Genomic DNA, 21,045 nt, shown 5'->3' with positions numbered 1-21,045 from the left:
TTCTGGATTTTTGTTTTAGATTCCGTCTCTCACAGTTGAAGTGTACCTATGATAAAAATTACAGACCTCTACATGCTTTGTAAGTAGGAAAACCTGCAAAATCGGCAGTGTATCAAATACTTGTTCTCCCCACTGTATGTGCAAAAACCCCACTAAGGAGAGACAGAGAGATAAAGGTGTGCAATGGTTTGGAGAGCAGATTAAATAAATGTTTTCACAAAGTTTTTAATGACACTGTAGTAAACTATCAGTGCATTTTTTACTTCCATTTTCCAAGTCTGTGTGCATTTGAGCGTACGTGCATGCATGTATGAAAGTGTGTGTGAAAGTGTAAATTAGTTTCTCTACTATGAGCTCATTATTATCTACTTGTCCTGCAACAGCACCAGTCACCTGGCTAAGTTTCCTTTTGACAGAGGAGTGGATGGAGAGCGTGAGTGAGAGGTGGTGTGAGCTTGTCACAGACCTACCCAGTGTGTGTGGGTGGAAGCTGTGGGTTCCAGTCACCCAAGTTTTTATAAGACTGAGATGCTCAGATAGAAGCACACACCTCCTGCACACAGAGGCGACACACACACTCACGCTCCTCTCTCACACACTTTGCACCATGAGCGGTACACAGGGCTATCCTTACCCCCAGGTGTTTCTAGTGGACAGTGGTAGAGGTCCACAGCCGTCTCCACAGCCGTCGGTCCAACCTCCAGGCATGCTGCCCTGCTGGTCCTTCCCTCCTGCCCACGAGAGAGTGATGGAGCGGGGCAGGGTCAGAGGCTGCAGGGGGGTTGGCTCCTGGAGCCTGGCTATGGCTCTGCTGTTTCTGCTGCTGCTGGTGTTTGGAGCATTGGGACTGGGTGCCTACCAGATATTCAAACTACAGACTCAACTCGATGGGATACAACAGGTGAGGGTGTGTGTTTGGGTGGGGTTCTCCTGGAGCAAGTCTGCTCTCTGATTTCTATTTGTATCAAAGGGTCTCTGTATTTTGTTACTTTTCTGTCTCATAATGTACTTTCTGTATGATGTCAGCATCTTTCCTCTGCCAAAACCATCAATGAAATAGACGCATTGAGGAATTTGTGGTAGTTCATATTTAGTATCTCGTTGCCTTTCATTGTTTTTGTTGTTGGCTAAAACATCTTAACTTACTGATGAGAAAAACAGAGACATATAGTAACACAATTCAATATCGTAGCAACAAGAAAAAACTGAACTGAAAAAAATATGCATCCTACCATTTAATTATCACCTTGATGATTATTGTGACCACTGGAAAAGGAGTGGGAGACTGGTGAGGGGTAGGGGACAGACAGAGGTAAAGTGTTGATGGAAAATAGGCAAAACAGGCTTTAACTTTTGTGCAAGTTTTCTTGCTGCCTCTGCATCTCAGACTATTAAGTAGCAGTGACATTTAAAAACGTCAGCCCAGACCGGAATCTGTTCAGAGTTGTGGTCACAAGTCCAGCGGTGCTACAGGAAATCCTTGACTCAAAATATATGTTCAGAGAAGAGCTGATGTTCAGTGTATCTTAGCACTACATTTATATTGATCACCCTTAACCACAAAATGTCATGTAACATCTGTGATGTGGATATTTTATATTGATGCGAAAAACCTTGTGTGTGTGTGCTAATGTGAAGTGGCAATGAGATTTATCTCTTCTTTTTTCACAGGAAATGAACATAGAGATCGATGGTCGTGGGCCTGAGAAGCTAGTGGGTGACCTTCCAGAGATCAATCCAAACAGAGGGAAGACAGCCGGCAGACCTGCAGCACATGTTATAGGTAAGCTGGGGGCAGAGCCGGCCCTAGCCACTAAGCGACAGAAGTGACCGCTCAGGGCCCTGCGGCCAATAGGGGGCCACCGACCAAAAATAAATAAAAATGTCCGTCTCAAATTACAGTTCTGAGTTAGAATAGTAGAATACACAAGGTGCAATATCTAAATTTGGTTTTGCATCAGCAGTTTTTATTTTATGTCAGTCACTAAATTAGCCCATGTCAGCAAATGTTTTATTTGTTGGTAAGTTGGTCTAGCCAGCTATCATGATCGGATTACCGACCAGGCACGAAGGGCACATGCCCAGGGGCCCTGACCTCTAGGGGGCCCCCATTGATTTTGTTAGTCACTCTCACTCAGATATCATATTAACATGATTTTAAAAAATATCTCCACCCTATGGCAAAATGAGTAGAATTGCAGGAAATTGGCTGTAAAACTGCAAAATTGTCTCTCCGCCCCATGGCTAAATTAAATAAGTTATGAAACTGCAAAATCTCCACCACATGGCAAAATGTGTATAATTGAAGTAACTCTAAAACTTATTTTCTCTCCACCATCAAAATGTTGCTTAGGGCTCCCAAATGGCTAGTGCCGGCTCTGGCTGAGTGCAGTTCAAATCAAAAGTTTAATTACTTTGTTTTGGTGTGTAGGCTTTTGCTCCAGCTCTGCTCTAACATACCTGCTTCTAGTAATCAGCTGCTCATCAGGACCTTGATTAATTGAATTAAGCATGCACTCCTGATGTAGGCCCAGTGGAGTGTCATCTCTAACGCCATTCTCCCTGCTGTCTCCCTTTGTCTCCCTCAGGTCGGATTGAGACGCATGTTTCACAGAATACCTTGCGTTGGGAGCCAAAGATGGGGCGGGCCTTCACAGAGGGGGGCGTGGTCTATCGGGATGGCGGTCTGCAAGTCAACGAGACTGGGCTCTACCACATCTACTCCCGGGTGCAGTTTGAAGCCAATCACTGCACCCCTACAGATGCCTTGGTTCACTCTGTGTTTGTAAAAAGGCCAGGGAATCGCAAGTCTCTCACCCTAATGGAGGGGCACAGGGAGGGCTACTGCAACCTGGGCTCTCATGGGCATGTCTGGACCTCGGGGAGTTACCTGGGATCCACACTGAAGCTTGAAAAGCAGGACTGGCTGTATGTGAATGTCTCCCATCCAGCCATGCTCAGCCACGCTCGTCATGCCAACTTCTTTGGACTCCACAAGATCTAGAGAACAGGAGGAGATCTGTTTCATGTCTATTTTCTAGCCAATGACCATTATATTTTGGCAGAACAGTAATGGCAGTGTAATGAGCATTCATTTATTTATTTGTGATGTTAGAGGTGCAGTGGGTTTCAACTGATATTTCAATCCGAGAACCTTAACACTAATATGCTGGTGAGGAAAGTGGTATTTAGTATTTATTCTGATAAAAAAATCTGACACTGATGATCCCAGCAGCAGGTCTGAATGTATGTTCATTAGAACACAGAGAAATAATATGCATGTTTGGGATTTAATATAATGTCAACGGGTATACAATGTTCTATTGTAATAAATAAGTATTTTAAAGAGTTCTGACTTTTTGAGGTCTTTTTCAGATGTCTGTTTGAATGTCGTGAGTGTCCGTGCTTGCAAAAAGGAGGACCATCAGTGTTCTTTTAATGTGTTATTTTGCATTGAGCCGGGTTGTGGACATGAGGTTAAGGTTAAGATTATGGCTACACTCTTAGAAAAAAGGGTTCCAAAAGGGTTCTTTGGCTGTCCCCCTTTTTGTTTCCATGTAAAACCCATTTTGGTTCCAGGTAGAACCATTTGGGGTTCCATGTAAAACCCTCTGTGGAAAGGGTTCTACATGGAACCCAAAAGGGTTCTTCAAAGACATGTTTCAGGCTCATGGTTGCCTGTGGTCTCTTGATGAGGTAGCGCTGCCTGCGACTTCAAAATCAGTGCTAGAGAATTGGACTACCAGTGTAAACGCAGCCCAAAATACACAGAGGCAACAGTATCTGAGTGTGAACTGAGAGAGAGTTTAGTTCAGTAGCAGTGTGTGGGTAAAATCACTGGGGAAGCCAAAAAAGGCCATATTACAACCTATATGTTATGATAATTGCATTGTTTGCTCTATAACCTGTTAGTTCACCTTGTGACCGTGATACTGTATATAGGCCTAAAGGATGAAACAATAAGACAGTGGCAGAATAAATTCAACCACACCTTTGTTACATCATAAAACCAGAGAGCAACCTCTGTCCGGTGAAGTCCACAAAACATATTGCATGTAACAAACAGTTACATGAACTACAGCATGGTCAAGCAAGTTAATATTTAAGACATTTTCGGACCACTTAACAACTATTGATTTAGATCCACGGAGAGTTACTGCAAGTCGCAAAGAAAACAGGAGCTGCATCCACTATTCCAGCACCATTTCAACTTCAACATTTCAACATCAAATTACCTATATTTAGTCTACAGTCGTGGCCAAAAGTTTTGAGAATGACACAAATATTAATTTTCACAAAGTCTGCTGCCTCAGTTTGTATGATGGCAACTTGCATATACTCCAGAATGTTATGAAGAGTAATCAGATGAATTGCAATTAATTGCAAAGTCCCTCTTTGCCATGCAAATTAACTGAATCCCCCCCCAAAAAAAATTCCACTGCATTTCAGCCCTGTCACAAAAGGAGCAGCTGACATCATGTCAGTGATTCTCTCGTTAACACAGGTGTGAGTGTTGACGAGGACAAGGCTGGAGATCACTGCCATGCTGATTGTGTTCGAATAACAGACTGGAAGCTTCAAAAGGAGGGTGGTGCTTGGAATTATTGTTCTTCCTCTGTCAACCATGGTTACCTGCAAGGAAACACGTGCCATCATCATTGCTTTGCACAAAAAGGGATTCACAGGCAAGGATATTGCTGCCAGTAAGATTGCACCTAAATCAACCATTTATCGGATCATCAAGATCTTCAAGGAGAGCGGTTCAATGGTTGTGAAGAAGGCTTCAGGGCGCTCAAGAATGTCCAGCAAGTGCCAGGACCGTCTCCTAAAGTTGATTCAGCTGCTGGATCTGGGCACCACCAGTACAGAGCTTGCTCAGGAATGGCAGCAGGCAGGTGTGAGTGCATCTGCACACACCGTGAGGCGAAGACTTTTGGAGGATGGCCTTGTGTCAAGAAGGGCAGCAAAGAATCCCCTTCTCTCCAGGAAAACTGTCAGGGACAGACTGATATTCTGCAAAAGGTACAGGGATTGGACTGCTGAGGACTGGGGTAAAGTCATTTTCTCTGATGAATCCCCTTTCCGATTGTTTGGGGCATCCAAAAAAAAGCTTTTCCGGAGAAGACAAGGTGAGCGCTACCATCAGTCCTGTGTCATGCCAACAGTAAAGCATCCTGAGACCATTCATGTGTGGGGTTGCTTCTCAGCCAAGGGAGTGGGCTCACTCACAATTTTGCCAAAGAACACAGCCATGAATAAAGAATGGTACCAACACATCCTCCGAGAGCAACTTCTCCCAACCATCCAGGAACAGTTTGGTGACGAACAATGCCATTTCCAGCATGATGGAGCACCTTGCCATAAGGCAAAAGTGATAACTAAGTGGCTCGGGGAACAAAACATCAATATTTTGGGTCCATGGCCAGGAAACTCCCCAGACCTTAATCCCATTGAGAACTTGTGGTCAATCCTCAAGAGGCGGGTGGACAAACAAAAACCCACACATTCTGACAAACTCCAAGCATTGATTATGCAAGAATGGGCTGCCATCAGTCAGAATGTGGCCCAGAAGTTAATTGACAGCATGCCAGGGCGGATTGCAGAGGTCTTGAAAAAGAAGGGTCAACACTGCAAAAATGTACTCTTTGCATCAACTTCATATAATTGTCAATAAAAGCCTTTGACACTTATGAAATGCTTGTAATTATACTTCAGTATTCCATAGTAACATCTGACAAAAATATCTAAAGACACTGAAGCAGCAAACTTGGTGGAAATTAATATTTGTGTCATTCTCAAAACTTTTGGCCACGACTGTAATACAGTGACAACTGAAAGATACCAAAAAACGATTTAGTCCAATCAATGTAAGCTAAATATGATGTGGCTGTCCCTGGTTCTGATTTCTGTTTGCGTGAGCATTTGTGCAAGTAGAAAAAACATTTTGACTCACACTACTTGTAGAGAAACGCCAATGCCATCCTCCTCTCTTTGTCACACCCTGGCCTTAGTTATCTTTGTTTTCATTATTATTTTAGTTAGGTCAGGGTGTGACATGGGGAAGTATGTGTTTTGGTTTGTCTAGGGGTTTGTAGGTTTAATGGGGAAATGTCTTCTCTAGGTGTTTGTATGTCGATGGCTGCCTAGATTGGTTCTCAATTAGAGACAGCTGTGGTTTATTGTCTCTAATTGGGAGCCATATTTAAGGCAGCCATGGGCATCATGTGTTTGTGGGGAATTGTCTATGTTGAACGTTTGTTGCTTGTCTGTGCACTTACGTTATTTAGCTTCACGGTCGTTTGTTGTTTTGTTAGTTTGTATATAGTGTTCGTTTTGTGTTTTCTCTCTCTTCTCAATAAAAGAAGATGTATTTTGCACACGCTGCGCCTTGGTCCAATATCTCTCAAGAAGACGATCGTGACACTCTTTCATGTTGATGAAACTCTGTCATGCAGTACACGCCTTTATTTTTTGTTGTCCTAGGCTACTTGGCTAAAATGTTTGCTCGCTAGTCTAACTTCCTTTCATGGGCAACTTTAGCTAGTTAACATTAGCCTTCTACATCTAGCTACATATTGAACTTCCATCCTCAGGCCAGGGGCACGATGTATGAATTTATGGTTGGATCAGAATCGCCATTATAATCATTGGCCAGTATGGAGAATTAAGTAAAACCACAAGTCCAAATCCCTATCTCCATCCATGGCTAATTTAGGAAAGGGACCATTTTAGCTAGCTTGCTAACCACCGGAGGACAACAACACAACGAGATTCAACAATTCAAGTTGTTTCTGTCAATGACGTATGCTCTCAATGCAATTTGACAGGAGTGATGCCAAATCAAAACTGCCTTCCCTTGACACTTTTTTTTGGTGCGCCAGGACCATTCACAGTTGAGCTCACTCAGTTTAGCTCAACGCTGTTCGGCTTTTATATTATACATTTTTTATATCAAGGGAGGCCAAATGCTCGCTTGCGTTCAATGCAACGGGCGGCAACAATGTCATACTCTTTTTGACCAGACAGCATTAGATAGAAGGGCTACACATACAGAGCATTGAATCTGCATCAGGGCCAGACAAAATGACAGATAGACAAACCCACCTAGACACAACCCCCCACTATCTCACATTTCATCCCCTGTGAAAGTCACACAGGAAGTTAGAGCAGCATCAGAAGTACGCTCTGTTCTTCTCTGAGGTCTGGCTTAACGCTCTGACACTGGAACGTCCCCTCGCCTGTGCCTTCAGTGTCTTCACACAGTATGTGTGTGTGTGTGTGTGTGTGTGTGTGTGTGTGTGTGTGTTTGAGTGCGGTGCGATGCAGTGCAGTGCAGGAGAGGTAGATGTTAAATGTTGCAGTACTGCATCTGTCTCCATCTCACTGCAGTTGCAAAGGTGGTCCGCAACTTTTTCTTGTATTATTTTTTTTATCTTCCAAAAATAGATTGGAGCATTATGGTATAATAAGCTATTTTACATTAGAATAGGCCTTTAAACTGTTACATTGACTGATAAGACTGATCAATTATACACCGAATAAAAATATAAACACAACATGCAACAATTTCAAATATTTTACTTAGTTACAGTTCATGTAAGGAAATCAGTCAATTTAAATAAATGGATTAGGCCCTAATCTAAGGATTTCACATGACTGGGAATACAGATATCTGTTGGTCACAGATACCTTTAAAAAAAGGTAGGGCGTGGATCAGAAAACCAGTCAGTATCTGGTGTGACCATCATTTGCCACATGCAGTGCGACACATCTCCTTCGCATAGAGTTGATCAGACTGTTGATTGTGGCCTGTGGAATTTTGTCTAACTCCTCTTCAATAGCTGTGCGAAGTTGCTGGATATTGGCGGGAACTGGAACACGCTGTCGTACACGTCGATCCAAAGCATCCCAAACATGCTGAATGGGTGACATGTCTGGTGAGTATGCAAGCTATGGAAGATCTGGGACATTTTCAGCTTCCAGGAATTGTGTACAGATACTGTAGATCCTTGCGACACAGGGCCGTGCATTAACATGCTGAAACATGAGGTGATGGTGGCGGATGAATAGCACAACAATGGGCCTCAGGATCTTGTCATGGTATCTCCGTTCATTCAAATTGCCATTGATAAAATGCAATTGTGTTCGTTGTCCGTATTTTATGCTTGCCCATACCATAACCCCACCTCTGTTAACAATGTTGACATCAGCAAACCGCTCGCCCATCTTCCCGGTACAGTTGAAACCGGGATTCATCCGTGAAGAGCACACTTCTCCAGCGTGCCAGTGGCCATCGAAGTCGGTAACAACGCCAACCTACAGTCAGGTCATGACCCTGGTGAGGACAACGAGCACGAAGATAAGCTTCCCTGAGATAGTTTCTGACAGTTTGTACAGAAATTCTCCGGTTGTACAAACAAAAAGTTTTATCAGCTATCTGGTTGGCTGATCTCAGACGATCCCGAAAAAGCCGGATGTGGAGGTCCTGGGCTGGCATGGTTACACGTGGTCTGCCATTGTGAGGCCATTTGGACGCACTGCCAAATTCTCAAAAACTACAGTGGAGGTGGCTTATGGTAGAGAAATTAATACTCAATTATCTGGCAACAGCTCTTGTGGACATTCCTGCAGTCAGCGTGCAAAACTTGAGACATCTGTGGCATTGTGTTGTGTGACAAAACTGCACATTTTAGAGTGGCTTTTTATTGTCCCCCAGCACAAGGTGCACCTGTGTAATGATATGCTGTGTAATGATCAAGCTTCTTGATATGCCACACCTGTCAGGTGGATGGATTATATTGGCAAAGTAGAAATGCTCACTAACAGGGATGTAAACAAATTTGTGCACAACCTTTGAGAGAAATATGCTTTTTGTGCAAATGGAACATTTTTGGGATCTTTAATTTCAGCTCATGAAACATGGGACCAACACTTCACATGTTGTGTTTATATTTTTGTTCAGTATAAATTATGCTAACAAGGCATAGGAGACTATGTTGCTATTTATGATGGAATTCAGTGTAATTGATTACATTGGAAAACTTCTCATTTAGGGATAAGGTCAAGGTTAGGTTTGGTCACATATGAAACAAAATATTTAGCTGTGTGACCAGGGGTTTTAATTTGGGAGCACTGTGCGACTAGGAAAAAAATTGCCCAGATAATAATTGTTGTAATTGTAACAGTATAACTTTAGACCGTCCCCTCGCCCCGACACGGGTGCGAACCAGGGACCCTCTGCACACATCAACAACAGTCACCCACGAAGCATCGTTACCCATCACTCCACAAAAGCCATGGCCCTTGCAGAGCAAGGGGAACCACTACTTCTAGGTTTCAGAGCAAGTGACGTAACCGACTGAAAGTCTGCTAGCGCGCACCACCGCTAACTAGCTAGCCATTTCGCATCCGTTACACTCACCCCCCTTTCTACCTCCTCCTTTTCCGCAGCAACCAGTGATCCGGGTCACGGCACCAATGTAACAGTATAACTTTAGACCGTCCCCTCGCCCCGACACGGGCGCGAACCAGAGACCCTCTGCACACATCAACAACAGTCACCCACGAAGCATCGTTACCCATCGCTCCACAAAGGCCGCGGCCCTTGCAGAGCAAGGGGAACCACTACTTCTAGGTTTCAGAGCAAGTGACGTCACCAAATGAAAGGCTGCTAGCGCGCACTACCGCTACTTAGCTAGCCATTTCACATCGGTTACATAATGATAAGGCTTCCCTGTACCTTTGTTTCCGAGTTCCCTAGAGAAAAAAGCCAGCGCAGATTCGTTAGCGTCATGGTTGCACCATTACTTCAGTGAAAACAGGTTGCTTCTAGCACAACCAAGTCAAAAGATCTGACCCATATTAACTGCTCAACATTTTACGTTAATAAACATTTTACATTCATAAACCATGACTTGGGTTGTCCTAAAAGTACTTGCGCTTTGTTAACCATTTGTTTACACTTTGTTCAGTCATTTTACCTCATTGGCTAGCAAGCTAACAACCTGGTCACTTCACCAGTATATCCAAACATTTGGAGGCACCGAAAGAAAGGAGAAGGGATTAACTTTAGCCGAATCAGAGCAGATCACCACTGAGTGGTTTCACCTCCTCCACCCATCTCAAACCTATTCTTCAGGAGATCAATGATCATAGCAATGAATTAATGACATATCTCTTGCATGTCATCATCACAAACCTGAAGTTTTAAAAGAGACAGTGGACAATGCATCTCAATAGGAAAATAGTGTTTTTACACAATGTAGATATCATGTTTGTCGTAAGGAGGAAACCAAGGCGCAGCGTGATATGAATACATTCTTCTTTAATCAAACGAAGACCACTTAAACAAACTAACCGTGACGCTATTAATAACGAGTGCTGACATGCAACTACACATAGACAATAACCCACAAACCAAACTGGAAATGGCAACCTAAATAGGATCCCCAATCAGAGACAACGATAAACAGCTGCCTCTGATTGGAAACCAATTCAGGCCACGATAGACCTACATATGCTTAGACTACACACACACACATAGACATACAAAAACCCTAGACTAGTCAATACAAAACAATCATACCCACCCTCGTCACACCCTGACCTGACCAAAATAATACAGAAAACATAGAATACTAAGGTCAGGGTGTGACAGTAGAATGCTAATATTCCACAAATGACTTCAAAAGTAGCTAGAATTCAAATAGGTCCAATATAGGCTGTATCTCAATACATTTTCCCCAAAAATGTTTGGGTGCTCCTACATTTCATATGGTGCTCTTAACTTTTCTATGTTGTGCTCCTATTTTTTTTATTTGGGAGCACCAGTGCTACCAATTATTTTATTTTTTAGCCCTTACCCTAACCACAGGCTCATATGGTACTCTAACATCAGCTGTAAGGGAGGCAGAGATCATGTTACCATACTACCCACACATTCTACCTGAATGTCAACATTTTTATTTTTTTAACCTTTATTTAACTAGGCAAGTCAGTTAAGAACAAATTCTTATTTACAATGACAGCCTAGGAACAGTGGGTTAACTACCTTGTTCAGGGGCAGAACGACAGATTTTTACCTTGTCAGCTTGGGAATTCGATCTAGGAATCTTTACGGTTTCTGGCTCAACGCTCTAAGCACTAGGCTACCTGCCGCCCCACATTTAAACCGGAACCTGTGGTATCAACCAGCTTGTCGAGCAGACATTCATCCAATGCAACTAGTATTAATACATTAACATACACGTTACACACAGTACACATTACATATGTAGGAATCAATACCTGAACCCCACTGTATATTAGCCTGGGTACCAGTCTGTCTCTGCCATCATGCCACTCCTTGACAAGGCAAAGAGTTGACATGATCGCACAAAGAGATCTGGGACCAAGCTAGCCGTAGATGTGACCAACCAGGTAAAAATTCTGGTTGTCTGCACGCCTAAAGATCGTGGTACAGTAGCTCTCTGAGCTAAAGCCTAGGCATAAACTCTGTGAGATAACACAAGTCTGCAGAATTCACTTTACTTTATACAGCTTAAATATGTCAGGCTGCCATTGACATACACACTGTCATGCAAGTCTGCCATTGACATCAATGCACAACTACGGACCTCATTTACTCAAGGATCTGAGAAAACGGGGTATAAATCTGCTATAGCTACATCTAGTCGCCACTGCATTTCCTTCATCTACCCAGTCCTGTCCGATCTGTTTAGGCAGAAGGCAGGAAACAATTTCTCTGATGAAATGCAGTGTTTCCTCAGTCTCTCAGTCGATGGCACCAACTGCCTGTCAGATAAGGAACTGCAGCCAGCTTTGGATATTATAAGGTGGCCTGTATGATAAAAATGTGTGTGTGTGTGTGTGTGTATGTGTGCGTGCGTGCGTGTGTTTGTGTGTGCGTGCGTGTGGATGTGCGGCGTACGTGTGGATGTGCGGCGTACGTGTGTTTTTTTCTCAACATGGGAATTGGAACTTGTACTTCAACTAAAACTACATTTAGCCCAAGAGGACATTTAATCTGTGTCTGGTCAATAACTCAACTCTCTCCCCAACAACTTCCTTCCCATCTTTTTTTACGTGTCAAGGGAAGGGTTTGAAAAACAACAGTTTAATAAAAACACACATACACCTACACATTAACACACAGAAACAGTACATCCTCAATATAATTCATATCATAGGCCTAATAGTACTTTAGAGCTCTTTTTGCACACAATATAGCTGGGTCACCCTGTCCTGTCCCTAGGGGTCCACGGCCCTGCAGCCCCTACCTAACACAACCCACACAGCCTTAGGTTCTTAGTGAAACATTCATTATTGGTTGCAGGTGTGTTAGGCCAAGGCCAGAGTGTCAACCAACAGTACAGCAGACTCCCAGGGCCAGGACTGAGCAGCCCAGCAGCTAGGGATTGCCTAAATAGGTCTATCCCCTGATGTGGGCATGTTTTCAATACAGACTTCTGTCGTACCATATTCCATATAAGGCATCCAGACCTTATGAAAGTTGCACAGTATACCATTAATCTTGTAATAAATCAAATCTAGTGATACATCACTTTACATTTCTGCCATCCATTGTGGGAGGATAACCAACCTTCCAATTAATGGCAATGCATTTCTTAGCCGCTATAAATGCTAGGTTACACAGTTTCTTCTGATAACAGACTCCAGTATCAACATTTCCAAGCAAACAAAAACAGGGAAGGGAGAATCTGTAGGCATGCTGAGATAAAAGAACATACTCTTTGCCAGAATTCAGCCAGCCTTCACAAGACCATAACAAAGGCAAATATGTTCCCTTTTGTCTTTAACACCTCTAGCAGAATAGTTACATTTCTGATTGCATGATATTCAGTTTCACTGGCATATAGTACGTTCTATGGATGGTCTTAAACTGCAGTCATTTATATTTGAGATGATATGAACATGACTGGGCATTCTAATATATCTGTATCCTTTCATCATCATCAATACCGTCTACCAGGTCGTACTCACATTTTTGTTCTACATGTTTTGTGTCATCGGGAAAAGCCTGCATCAACCCTTGATACAGTTTGGAAATGAACTTAGATAGCTCACCAACATTAGCCAACTTTTGGCTGGCTCTAGCAATGGTACAATGGCACATAATCCATTTTATAGGACAAACAAAGGCTACAAAACATTTCTATACACACAAGAGCTGTTAGATACTGCTACCTGACAGATAGCGAGAGACTAGCTAGAGCTGAACTGGCTGTGGTAGCTACTAGCTAGCTAATTAAACTAGCTGCTAGTAGTTCATTCCCTTCAGTAGAGAGGGGATTCAATATTTAATATGTAAGCAATAATGCCCCAGAAGCTGGAGTTTGGACGATATATTGGCACCTTGCCAATTGGCACCTTGCCAATATATCCTCCAAACACCAGCTTTAATGCCCCATAATGTCAGTGGAATTATGTTTTTAGAAATGTTTACAAATTAATAAAAAATCAAATGTCTAAGTATTCAACCCCTTTGTTATGGCAAACCTAAATAAGTCCAGGAGTAAACATTTGGTTAACAAGTCACATAATAAAGTTGCATGTGAAATAACAGTGTTTAACATGATTTTTGAATGACTACCTAATCTCTGTACACCACACATACAATTATCTGTAAAGTCCCTCAGTCGAGCAGTGAATTTCTAACACAGATTCAACTACAAAGACCCGGGAGGTTATCCAACACCTCGCAAAGAAGGACACCTATTGGTAGGTGGTTCAAAAAAAAATTATGCAGACATTGAATATCCCTTTGAGCATAGTGAAGTTATTAATTACACTTTGGATGGTGTATCAATACACCTAGTCACTGCAAAGATACAGGCGTCCTTCCTAACTCAGTTGCCGGAGAGGAATGAAAACACTCAGGGATTCACCATGAGGCCAATGGTGACTTTAAAACAGTTACACAGTTTATTTGCTGTATTATGAGAAAACTGAGGATGGACCAACAACATTGTAGTTACTCCACAATACTAACCTAAATGCATAAAGTAGATGTAATTTCTTCCAGGTATGGGCCCTCCTATGTGTGCAGGCGCTTGCATCAAAAAAATGTATGCACATAACAGGCACTAGGTCAGTCGCCCTAGGTGAGACAAAAAAATGCAACTGCCTCCTATTGCTGCGAAACTAGAATAGTGTACAGCAAGGGTCAATTTTTTTCTCAGCTAATAGTCGGCACAAGAGAATATTATAGCAGCCCAATTCATAAGCAAATGAAACACAATTTTTTTAACATCTGGTTAGTAGACTATATAATCAGTTCAATGACAATAACATATCCTAATATTTTCTGATTACACTAATAAAATCACGAATGTCACTATTAAATTACGTTTTTTACAATTTGTGCATTGATTGGGGAAAAGCAGCTTGCAATCAAGAGAAAATGTGTTCTGAAAAATCTCAAAAAAAATCTTACCATATTTCTCCAATGTCATACCAGAGTGTCTACCCCTACACTACCCCATAATGACAAAGCAAAAACTGTTTTTTAGAATGTTTTCAAATGTATTAAATATAAAAACAGATATCTTACGTACATAAGTATTCAAACCCTTTGCTATGAGACTCGAAATTGAGCTCAGGTGCATCCTGTTTCTATTGATCATCCTTGTGAAGTTTCTACAACTTGATTGGGGTAAATTCAAGAGCTCCTCTGTTGAGATGGGAAAACCTTCCAGAAGGACAACCATCTCTGCAGCACTCCACCAATCAGACCTTTACGGTAGAGTGGCCAGACAGAAGCCACTGCTCGGTAAAAGGCTCTGGGGAGTTTGCCATAAGGCACCATAGAGTTTGCCATAAGGCACCTAAAGGACTCTCAGACCATGAGAAACAAGATTATCTGGTCGGATGAAACCAAGATTGAACTCTTTGGCCTGAATGCCAAGCGTCATGTCTGGAGGAAACCTGGCACCATCCTTACGGTGAAGCATGGTGGTGGGAGCATCATGCTGTGGGGATGATTTTCAGCGGCAGGGACTGGGAGACTAGTCAGGATCGAAGGAAAGATGAACGAGAGATCCTTAATGAAAACCTGCTCCAGAGCGCTCAGGACCTCAGACTGGGGTGAAGGTTCACCTTCCAACAGGACAACAACCCTAAGCACATAGCCAAGACAACGCAGGAGTGGCTTCGGGACAAGTCTCTGAATGTCCTTGAGTGGCCCATCCAGAGCCCGGTTTTGAATCCGATCGAACATCTCTGGAGAGACCTTAAAATAGCTGTGCAGTGACGCTCCCCAGCCAACCTGACAGAGCTTGAGAGGATCTGCAGAGAAGAATGGGAGAAACTCCCCAAATACAGGTGTGCCAAGCTTGTAGCGTCATACACAAGAAGACTTGAGGCTGTAATCGCTGCCAAAGGTTCTTCAACAAAGTACTCAGTAAAGGGTCTGAATACTTATGTAAATGTCATATTTTTTATTAATCTGTTTTTACTTTGTCACTATGGGGTATTGTGTGTAGACTGATGAGGATAAAAAATTTGATTAAAATTGAATTTGATTTTAGAATAAGGCTGTAACGTAACAAAATGTGTAAAAAGTCAAAGGGTATACTTTCCGAATGCACTGTATATTTAGAATCCCTATTCATTCAATTCCATCTCTGTGGGCCTAGTAATAAAGATTTGTAATTTAACTTTTAAAATGTATTATATTTTACGGTGGCATGAACACAACCAGCAGTGGTGTGTATTTTTTACATATTTGTTTTATTTGACCTTTACTTAACTAGGCAAGTCAGTTAAGAACAAAATTCTTATTTACAATGACGGCCTACCAAAAGGCTGGGATAAAAAAATATAAAAAATGTAGGACAAAACACACATCACGACAAGAGAGACAACACAACACTACATAAAGAGAGACCTAAGACAACAGCATAGCAAGGCAGCAACACATGACAACACAGCATGGTAGCAGCACAACATGACAACAACATGGTAGCAACACAACATGGCAGCAGCACAACATGGTAGCAGCACAAAACATGGTACAAACATTATTGGGCACAGACAACAGCACAAAGGGCAAGAAGGTACAGACAACAATACATCACGCAAAGCAGCCACAACTGTCAGTAAGAGTGTCCATGATTGAGTATTTGAATGAGTCTCCAGTTTGAGTGTTTGTTGCAGCTCGTTCCAGTTGCTAGCTGCAGCGAACTGAAAAGACGAGCAACCCAGGGATGTGTGTGCTTTGGGGACCTTTAACAGAATTTGACTGGCAGAACGGGTGTTTGTGGAGGATGAGGGCTGCAGTAGGTATCTCAGATAGGGGGGAGTGAGGCCTAAGAGGGTTTTATAAATAAGCATCAACCAGTGGGTCTTGTGACGGGTATACAGATATTACTAGTTTACAGAGGAGTATAGAGTGCAGTGATGTGTCCCGTAAGGAGCATTGGTGGCAAATCTGATGGCCGAATGGTAAGGAACATCTAGCCCCTCGAGAGCACCCTTACCTGCCGATCTATAAATTACGTCTCCATAATCTAGCATGGGTAGGATGGTCATCTGAATCAGGGTTATTTTGCCAACTGGGGTGAAAGAGGAGCGATTACGATAGAGAAAACCAAGTCTAGATTCAACTTTAGCCTTTAGCTTTGATATGTGCATGTATATGTGCACTGATATATTCATGGTTGCCAAGGGAAGCCAGGCTTCCCCAAAAAAATTACCAATAAAAAACCTACAATTATTTATCTTTCGTCTTCTGTGTTTCATAATTTTCCTTCAATTCGCAAGTGGCTGAAAGTATCTCACAGGAGAAAGCATCAGAGCGAAACAGCACCGCTCAGCCTACACGTAGAAAGACAATCTATCTGATGCTGTGTGGTTCAAACAAGTATGACATTGTTGCCACCCATAGTATTGAAGGCACGGGAAGCCAGCGAGCATCTGGCCTCCCTTGACAAAAAAGTATAAAAAAATGAACTGTGAATGGTCCTGGCACATCAAAAGAACGTGTCAAGGGATGCCAGCATGGATTTGGCGTCACTCCTATCAAATCCCATTGAGAGCATACATCATTGACAGAAACACTTGAATTGTTGCATCTCATTGTGTTGTTGTCCTCTGGTGCCTAGCAAGCTAAAATTGTCCCTTTCCCAAATTAGCCATGGATAGAGATAGGGATTTGGACTTGTGATTTTACTTAATTCTCCGTACTGATCAATGATTATAATGCCGATTCTGATCCAACCATTAATTCATACATTGTTGTGCCCCTGGTCTGAGAGGATGGAAGTTCAATATGTAGCTAGATGTAGTAGGCTAATGTTAACTAGCTAACGTTGCCCGTGAATGGAAGTTAGGCTAGCGAGCAAGCATTTCAGCCAGGTAGGCTAGGACAAAAATAAATAAAAGAGGGTACTGTATGACAGAGTGATAGACCGTTTCGTCAACATGAAAGAGAGGAGGATGGCATTGGCGTTTCTCTACAAGTAGGGTGAGTTATCATGCTTTTCTACTGCACAAACGTGCACGCACACACACACACACAAACATGCACAAATAAGCACACAGAAATCAGAACCATGGACAGCCACATCATATTTAGCTTACGTTGATTGGACTAAATTGTTTTTGGTATATTTTAGTTGTCACTGTATTAGAGTAAATGGGGGTGATTTGATGATGCTGAAATGTTGAAGTTGAAATGGTGCTGGAATAGTGGAGGCAGCTCCTGTTTTCTTTGCGACTTGTGGTAACTCTCTGTGGTTCTAAATCAATAGTTGTTAAGTGGTCCAAAAATGTCTTAAACATTAACTTCCTTGACCATGCTGTAGGTCATGTAACTGTCTATTACTGTACATGCAATATGCTTTGTGGACTTCAATAGACAGAGGTTGCTATCCGGTTATGTGATAAAACAAAGGTGTGGTTGAATTTATTCTGCCACTCAGTCTTATTGTCTCTGCCCCTGCCCCTGTGACAACAATTTTGGACCCCCTTGTGGCCCCCCTAAATGTGGAGTATGAAATAATTTTTACATAACAAATTTTTGCTATCGTTCTTTTTTTACATCCGTTATTAGACAGTGGCAACGATGATGATTATGAACATGGTCTTTTGCCTGCTAATGCCTGCAATGCAGTGAAGAAAACGATGACAACAATAACATCTAATGTAACTGGCCCCTCTAACAGTACAACTGGCAAAAATTTGTTATGTAAAAATTATTTCATACTCCACATTTAGGGGGGCCACAAGGGGGTCCAAAATTGTTGTCACAGGGGCACTAGCCCCCCCCCCCAGAACCGCCACTGACCCCACTATTTATTTTGCCAGGATGCCATACCAGACGATACCGCCTTAAAGCCAATTTATGCTTGATCTGATTTGTGGTCGGAGGCTGTGACGCAATTGCAGAGCCTCTGGAGGCATGCAGAGGCCAAATTTAGCTCTGTACCGCATCGCCATGTGCCTCACAAATTTTGTAATAATGCAGAGGGCTCTGTATAGCTCCTCATTTACATGATTGGTTGACAATAGGTGTGGGCGGGAGGTCCTGTATAAACACAAACTCACTTCCTTGACAACTTCCTTCACAACAGCTCTGCTCAACAGCTCTGTGTAGCCCATCTAAACCGAGAAGTATGAATGCCCTGACTTCTGCAGAGGCTATATCACCATAAATGCTGCACAGCCAATGCAGACATCGGATTGACCATGCATCGGATTGACCATGCAGCGCTTATAAATTACATGTGTCAAACTCATTCCATGGAGGGTCGAGTGTATGGGGGTTTTCGCTCATCCCTTGTACTTTATTGATGAATTAAGGTCACTAATTAGTAAAGAACTCCTGGTTGTCTACGTCTTAATTGAAAGGATTTTGGAGTGACAGCGCAATGAACCAATCACATTTGGGCTTGAAATGGGTGGGACCATTTAAAAAAAAAGTGATGGTCTAGACATATTACTACTGAGAGCAGCAAGAGGTAATGAATTCATAATACAGATTAGTAGGCTGATAAACAGTCAATACAGTAGGTTGGGGAAATACACTAGTAGGTTGTAGTTTGCCACTAATAGGTTGCCATAAAACCTTAAAGAAGAAGAAGAAGAAGAGGGCACAAGAAAATAATCAGTGTTGCAAGCAGTAGTTTTCCCGCGCTAACGCTAGTAATGTTAGCTAGCTCGTGTTGTAGTAGTGTGACAATGTTAGCTAGGTTATGTTGTAGTAGTGTGACAATGTTAGCTAGGTTATGTTGTAGTAGTGTGACAATGTTAGCTAGGTTATGTTGTAGTGTGACAATGTTAGCTAGGTTATGTTGTAGTAGTGTGACAATGTTAGCTAGCTCGTGTTGTAGTAGTGTGACAATGTTAGCTAGCTTGTGTTGTAGTAGTGTGACAGTGTTAGCTAGGTTATGTTGTAGTAGTGTGACAATGTTAGCTAGCTTGTGTTGTAGTAGTGTGACAATGTTAGCTAGGTTATGTTGTAGTAGTGTGACAATGTTAGCTAGCTTGTGTTGTAGTAGTGTGACAATGTTAGCTAGATTATGTTGTAGTAGTGTGACAATCTTAGCTAGGTTATGTTGTAGTAGTGTGACAATGTTAGCTAGCTTGTGTTGTAGTAGTGTGACAATGTTAGCTAGGTTGTGTTGTAGTAGTGTGACAATGTTAGCTAGGTTATATTGTAGTAGTGTGACAATGTTAGCTAGGTTGTGTTGTAGTAGTGTGACAATGTTAGCTAGGTTATATTGTAGTAGTGTGACAATGTTAGCTAGGTTGTGTTGTAGTAGTGTGACAATGTTAGCTAGGTTGTGTTGTAGTAGTGTGACAATGTTAGCTAGGTTGTGTTGTAGTAGTGTGACAATGTTAGCTAGGTTATGTTGTAGTAGTGTGACAATGTTAGCTAGGTTGTGTTGTAGTAGTGTGACAATGTTAGCTAGGTTGTGTTGTAGTAGTGTGACAATGTTAGCTAGGTTATGTTGTAGTAGTGTGACAATGTTAGCTAGGTTATGTTGTAGTAGTGTGACATTGGTGACGGCTGCAGCAGCTGTTATCAACTTCAAGGTGGATGTTGTTGCTAATTTGTTAACATCACCCTTTTCAAATAAAGGTTAAATAAATGCCTACTTAAATAAAGGTTAAATAAAATAAAATTCAAGATTAACTTCAAACTTTAGATAAGTGGTTCCCAAACTCGGGAGGGTGGAGCGAGGGGTCAGTAGGGGGTGGGCTTTAAACTTACTCTTGAAAGTTGTAATAGTAGAATGCACAAGGTACAATTTCAAAATTGGGTAGTGTATCATCAGTTTCTCTTGTCATTTTTGTCATTGCATACCTTAGAGAGCTATTTATAACTTCAGAAATGTCCAGATCAACTAGCCCATGTCAGCTAATGTTTTTTAACCCATAGATTTTGTTATAATTTTGTCACTCAAATATCACATGAATAAAAATTAGACATGGCTAAATGTATATAATTGCAAGAACATTTGTTTTAAACCTGCAAATCCTCTCCACCATTTCAGGACCATCAGCCTGTCACCTTTGATGTGACACTGTTGTTGTCGCTGTTGGTGACAGTGTGATAGTGGTGCTGGCTACCATAAGTTGTGTAAACAGTGCATTATTTTATGCTGTGTGTCATGTTGTGTCCATGCCACTTCTGTCTCTGTGTGTGCGGCAGCCCGAAGCGTGGCCAGGCCTGTTTGATTAATTCATAATGTTATCAAAAAGTATTGCTTCTCCTTCACTAGAACTAGAATGGTGCGACTACAGAAGATATATAATGTTGGGCTGTTATTTTCTAGAATTGTTTGGTTTGATACAACTTATTGGAAGATATTTTGTCCCTCTGAAGGCCTAGGTCCTACAGTCACGGTTCGCCACTACATTAAAGTAAAACTGCAAAAAACGTGGCAAAGAAATTAACTTTATGTCCTGAATACAAAGCGTTATGTTTGGGGCAAGTCCGACACATCACTGAGTACCACTCTACATATTTTCAATCATGGTGGTGGCTGAATCACGTTATGGGTATGCTTGTCATCGGCA

General features: G+C 42.1%; 1 protein-coding gene across 1 annotated transcript; it reads left to right on the top strand.

The window, feature by feature from the left end:
• The first annotated feature begins 550 nt into the window (after positions 1-550).
• Positions 551-3,343, top strand: faslg (Fas ligand (TNF superfamily, member 6)). Its single transcript, XM_038998733.1, has 3 exons — positions 551-901; positions 1,672-1,783; positions 2,589-3,343. Exons 1-3 carry the CDS (start codon positions 608-610, stop codon positions 3,002-3,004), a joined length of 822 nt encoding a protein of 273 aa, XP_038854661.1. The 5' UTR covers positions 551-607; the 3' UTR covers positions 3,005-3,343.
• The last annotated feature ends 17,702 nt before the right edge of the window (positions 3,344-21,045 follow it).

Source organism: Salvelinus namaycush, chromosome 8 (genome assembly GCF_016432855.1).
Source record: "Salvelinus namaycush isolate Seneca chromosome 8, SaNama_1.0, whole genome shotgun sequence".
NCBI lineage: Eukaryota > Metazoa > Chordata > Actinopteri > Salmoniformes > Salmonidae > Salvelinus > Salvelinus namaycush.
The sequence above is the reverse complement of the archived record's forward strand: the minus strand, read 5'-3'. Positions and strand labels throughout refer to the sequence as shown.

What these genes read in the sequence shown, in the direction of transcription:
- faslg (XM_038998733.1), top strand. Translation starts at nt 608, where the DNA reads ATGAGCGGTACACAGGGCTATCCTTACCCCCAGGTGTTTCTAGTGGAC. An exon ending in AACTCGATGGGATACAACAG is followed by an intron (nt 902 to 1,671) that starts GTGAGGGTGTGT and finishes CTTTTTTCACAG; the next exon opens with GAAATGAACATAGAGATCGA. An exon ending in ACCTGCAGCACATGTTATAG is followed by an intron (nt 1,784 to 2,588) that starts GTAAGCTGGGGG and finishes TGTCTCCCTCAG; the next exon opens with GTCGGATTGAGACGCATGTT.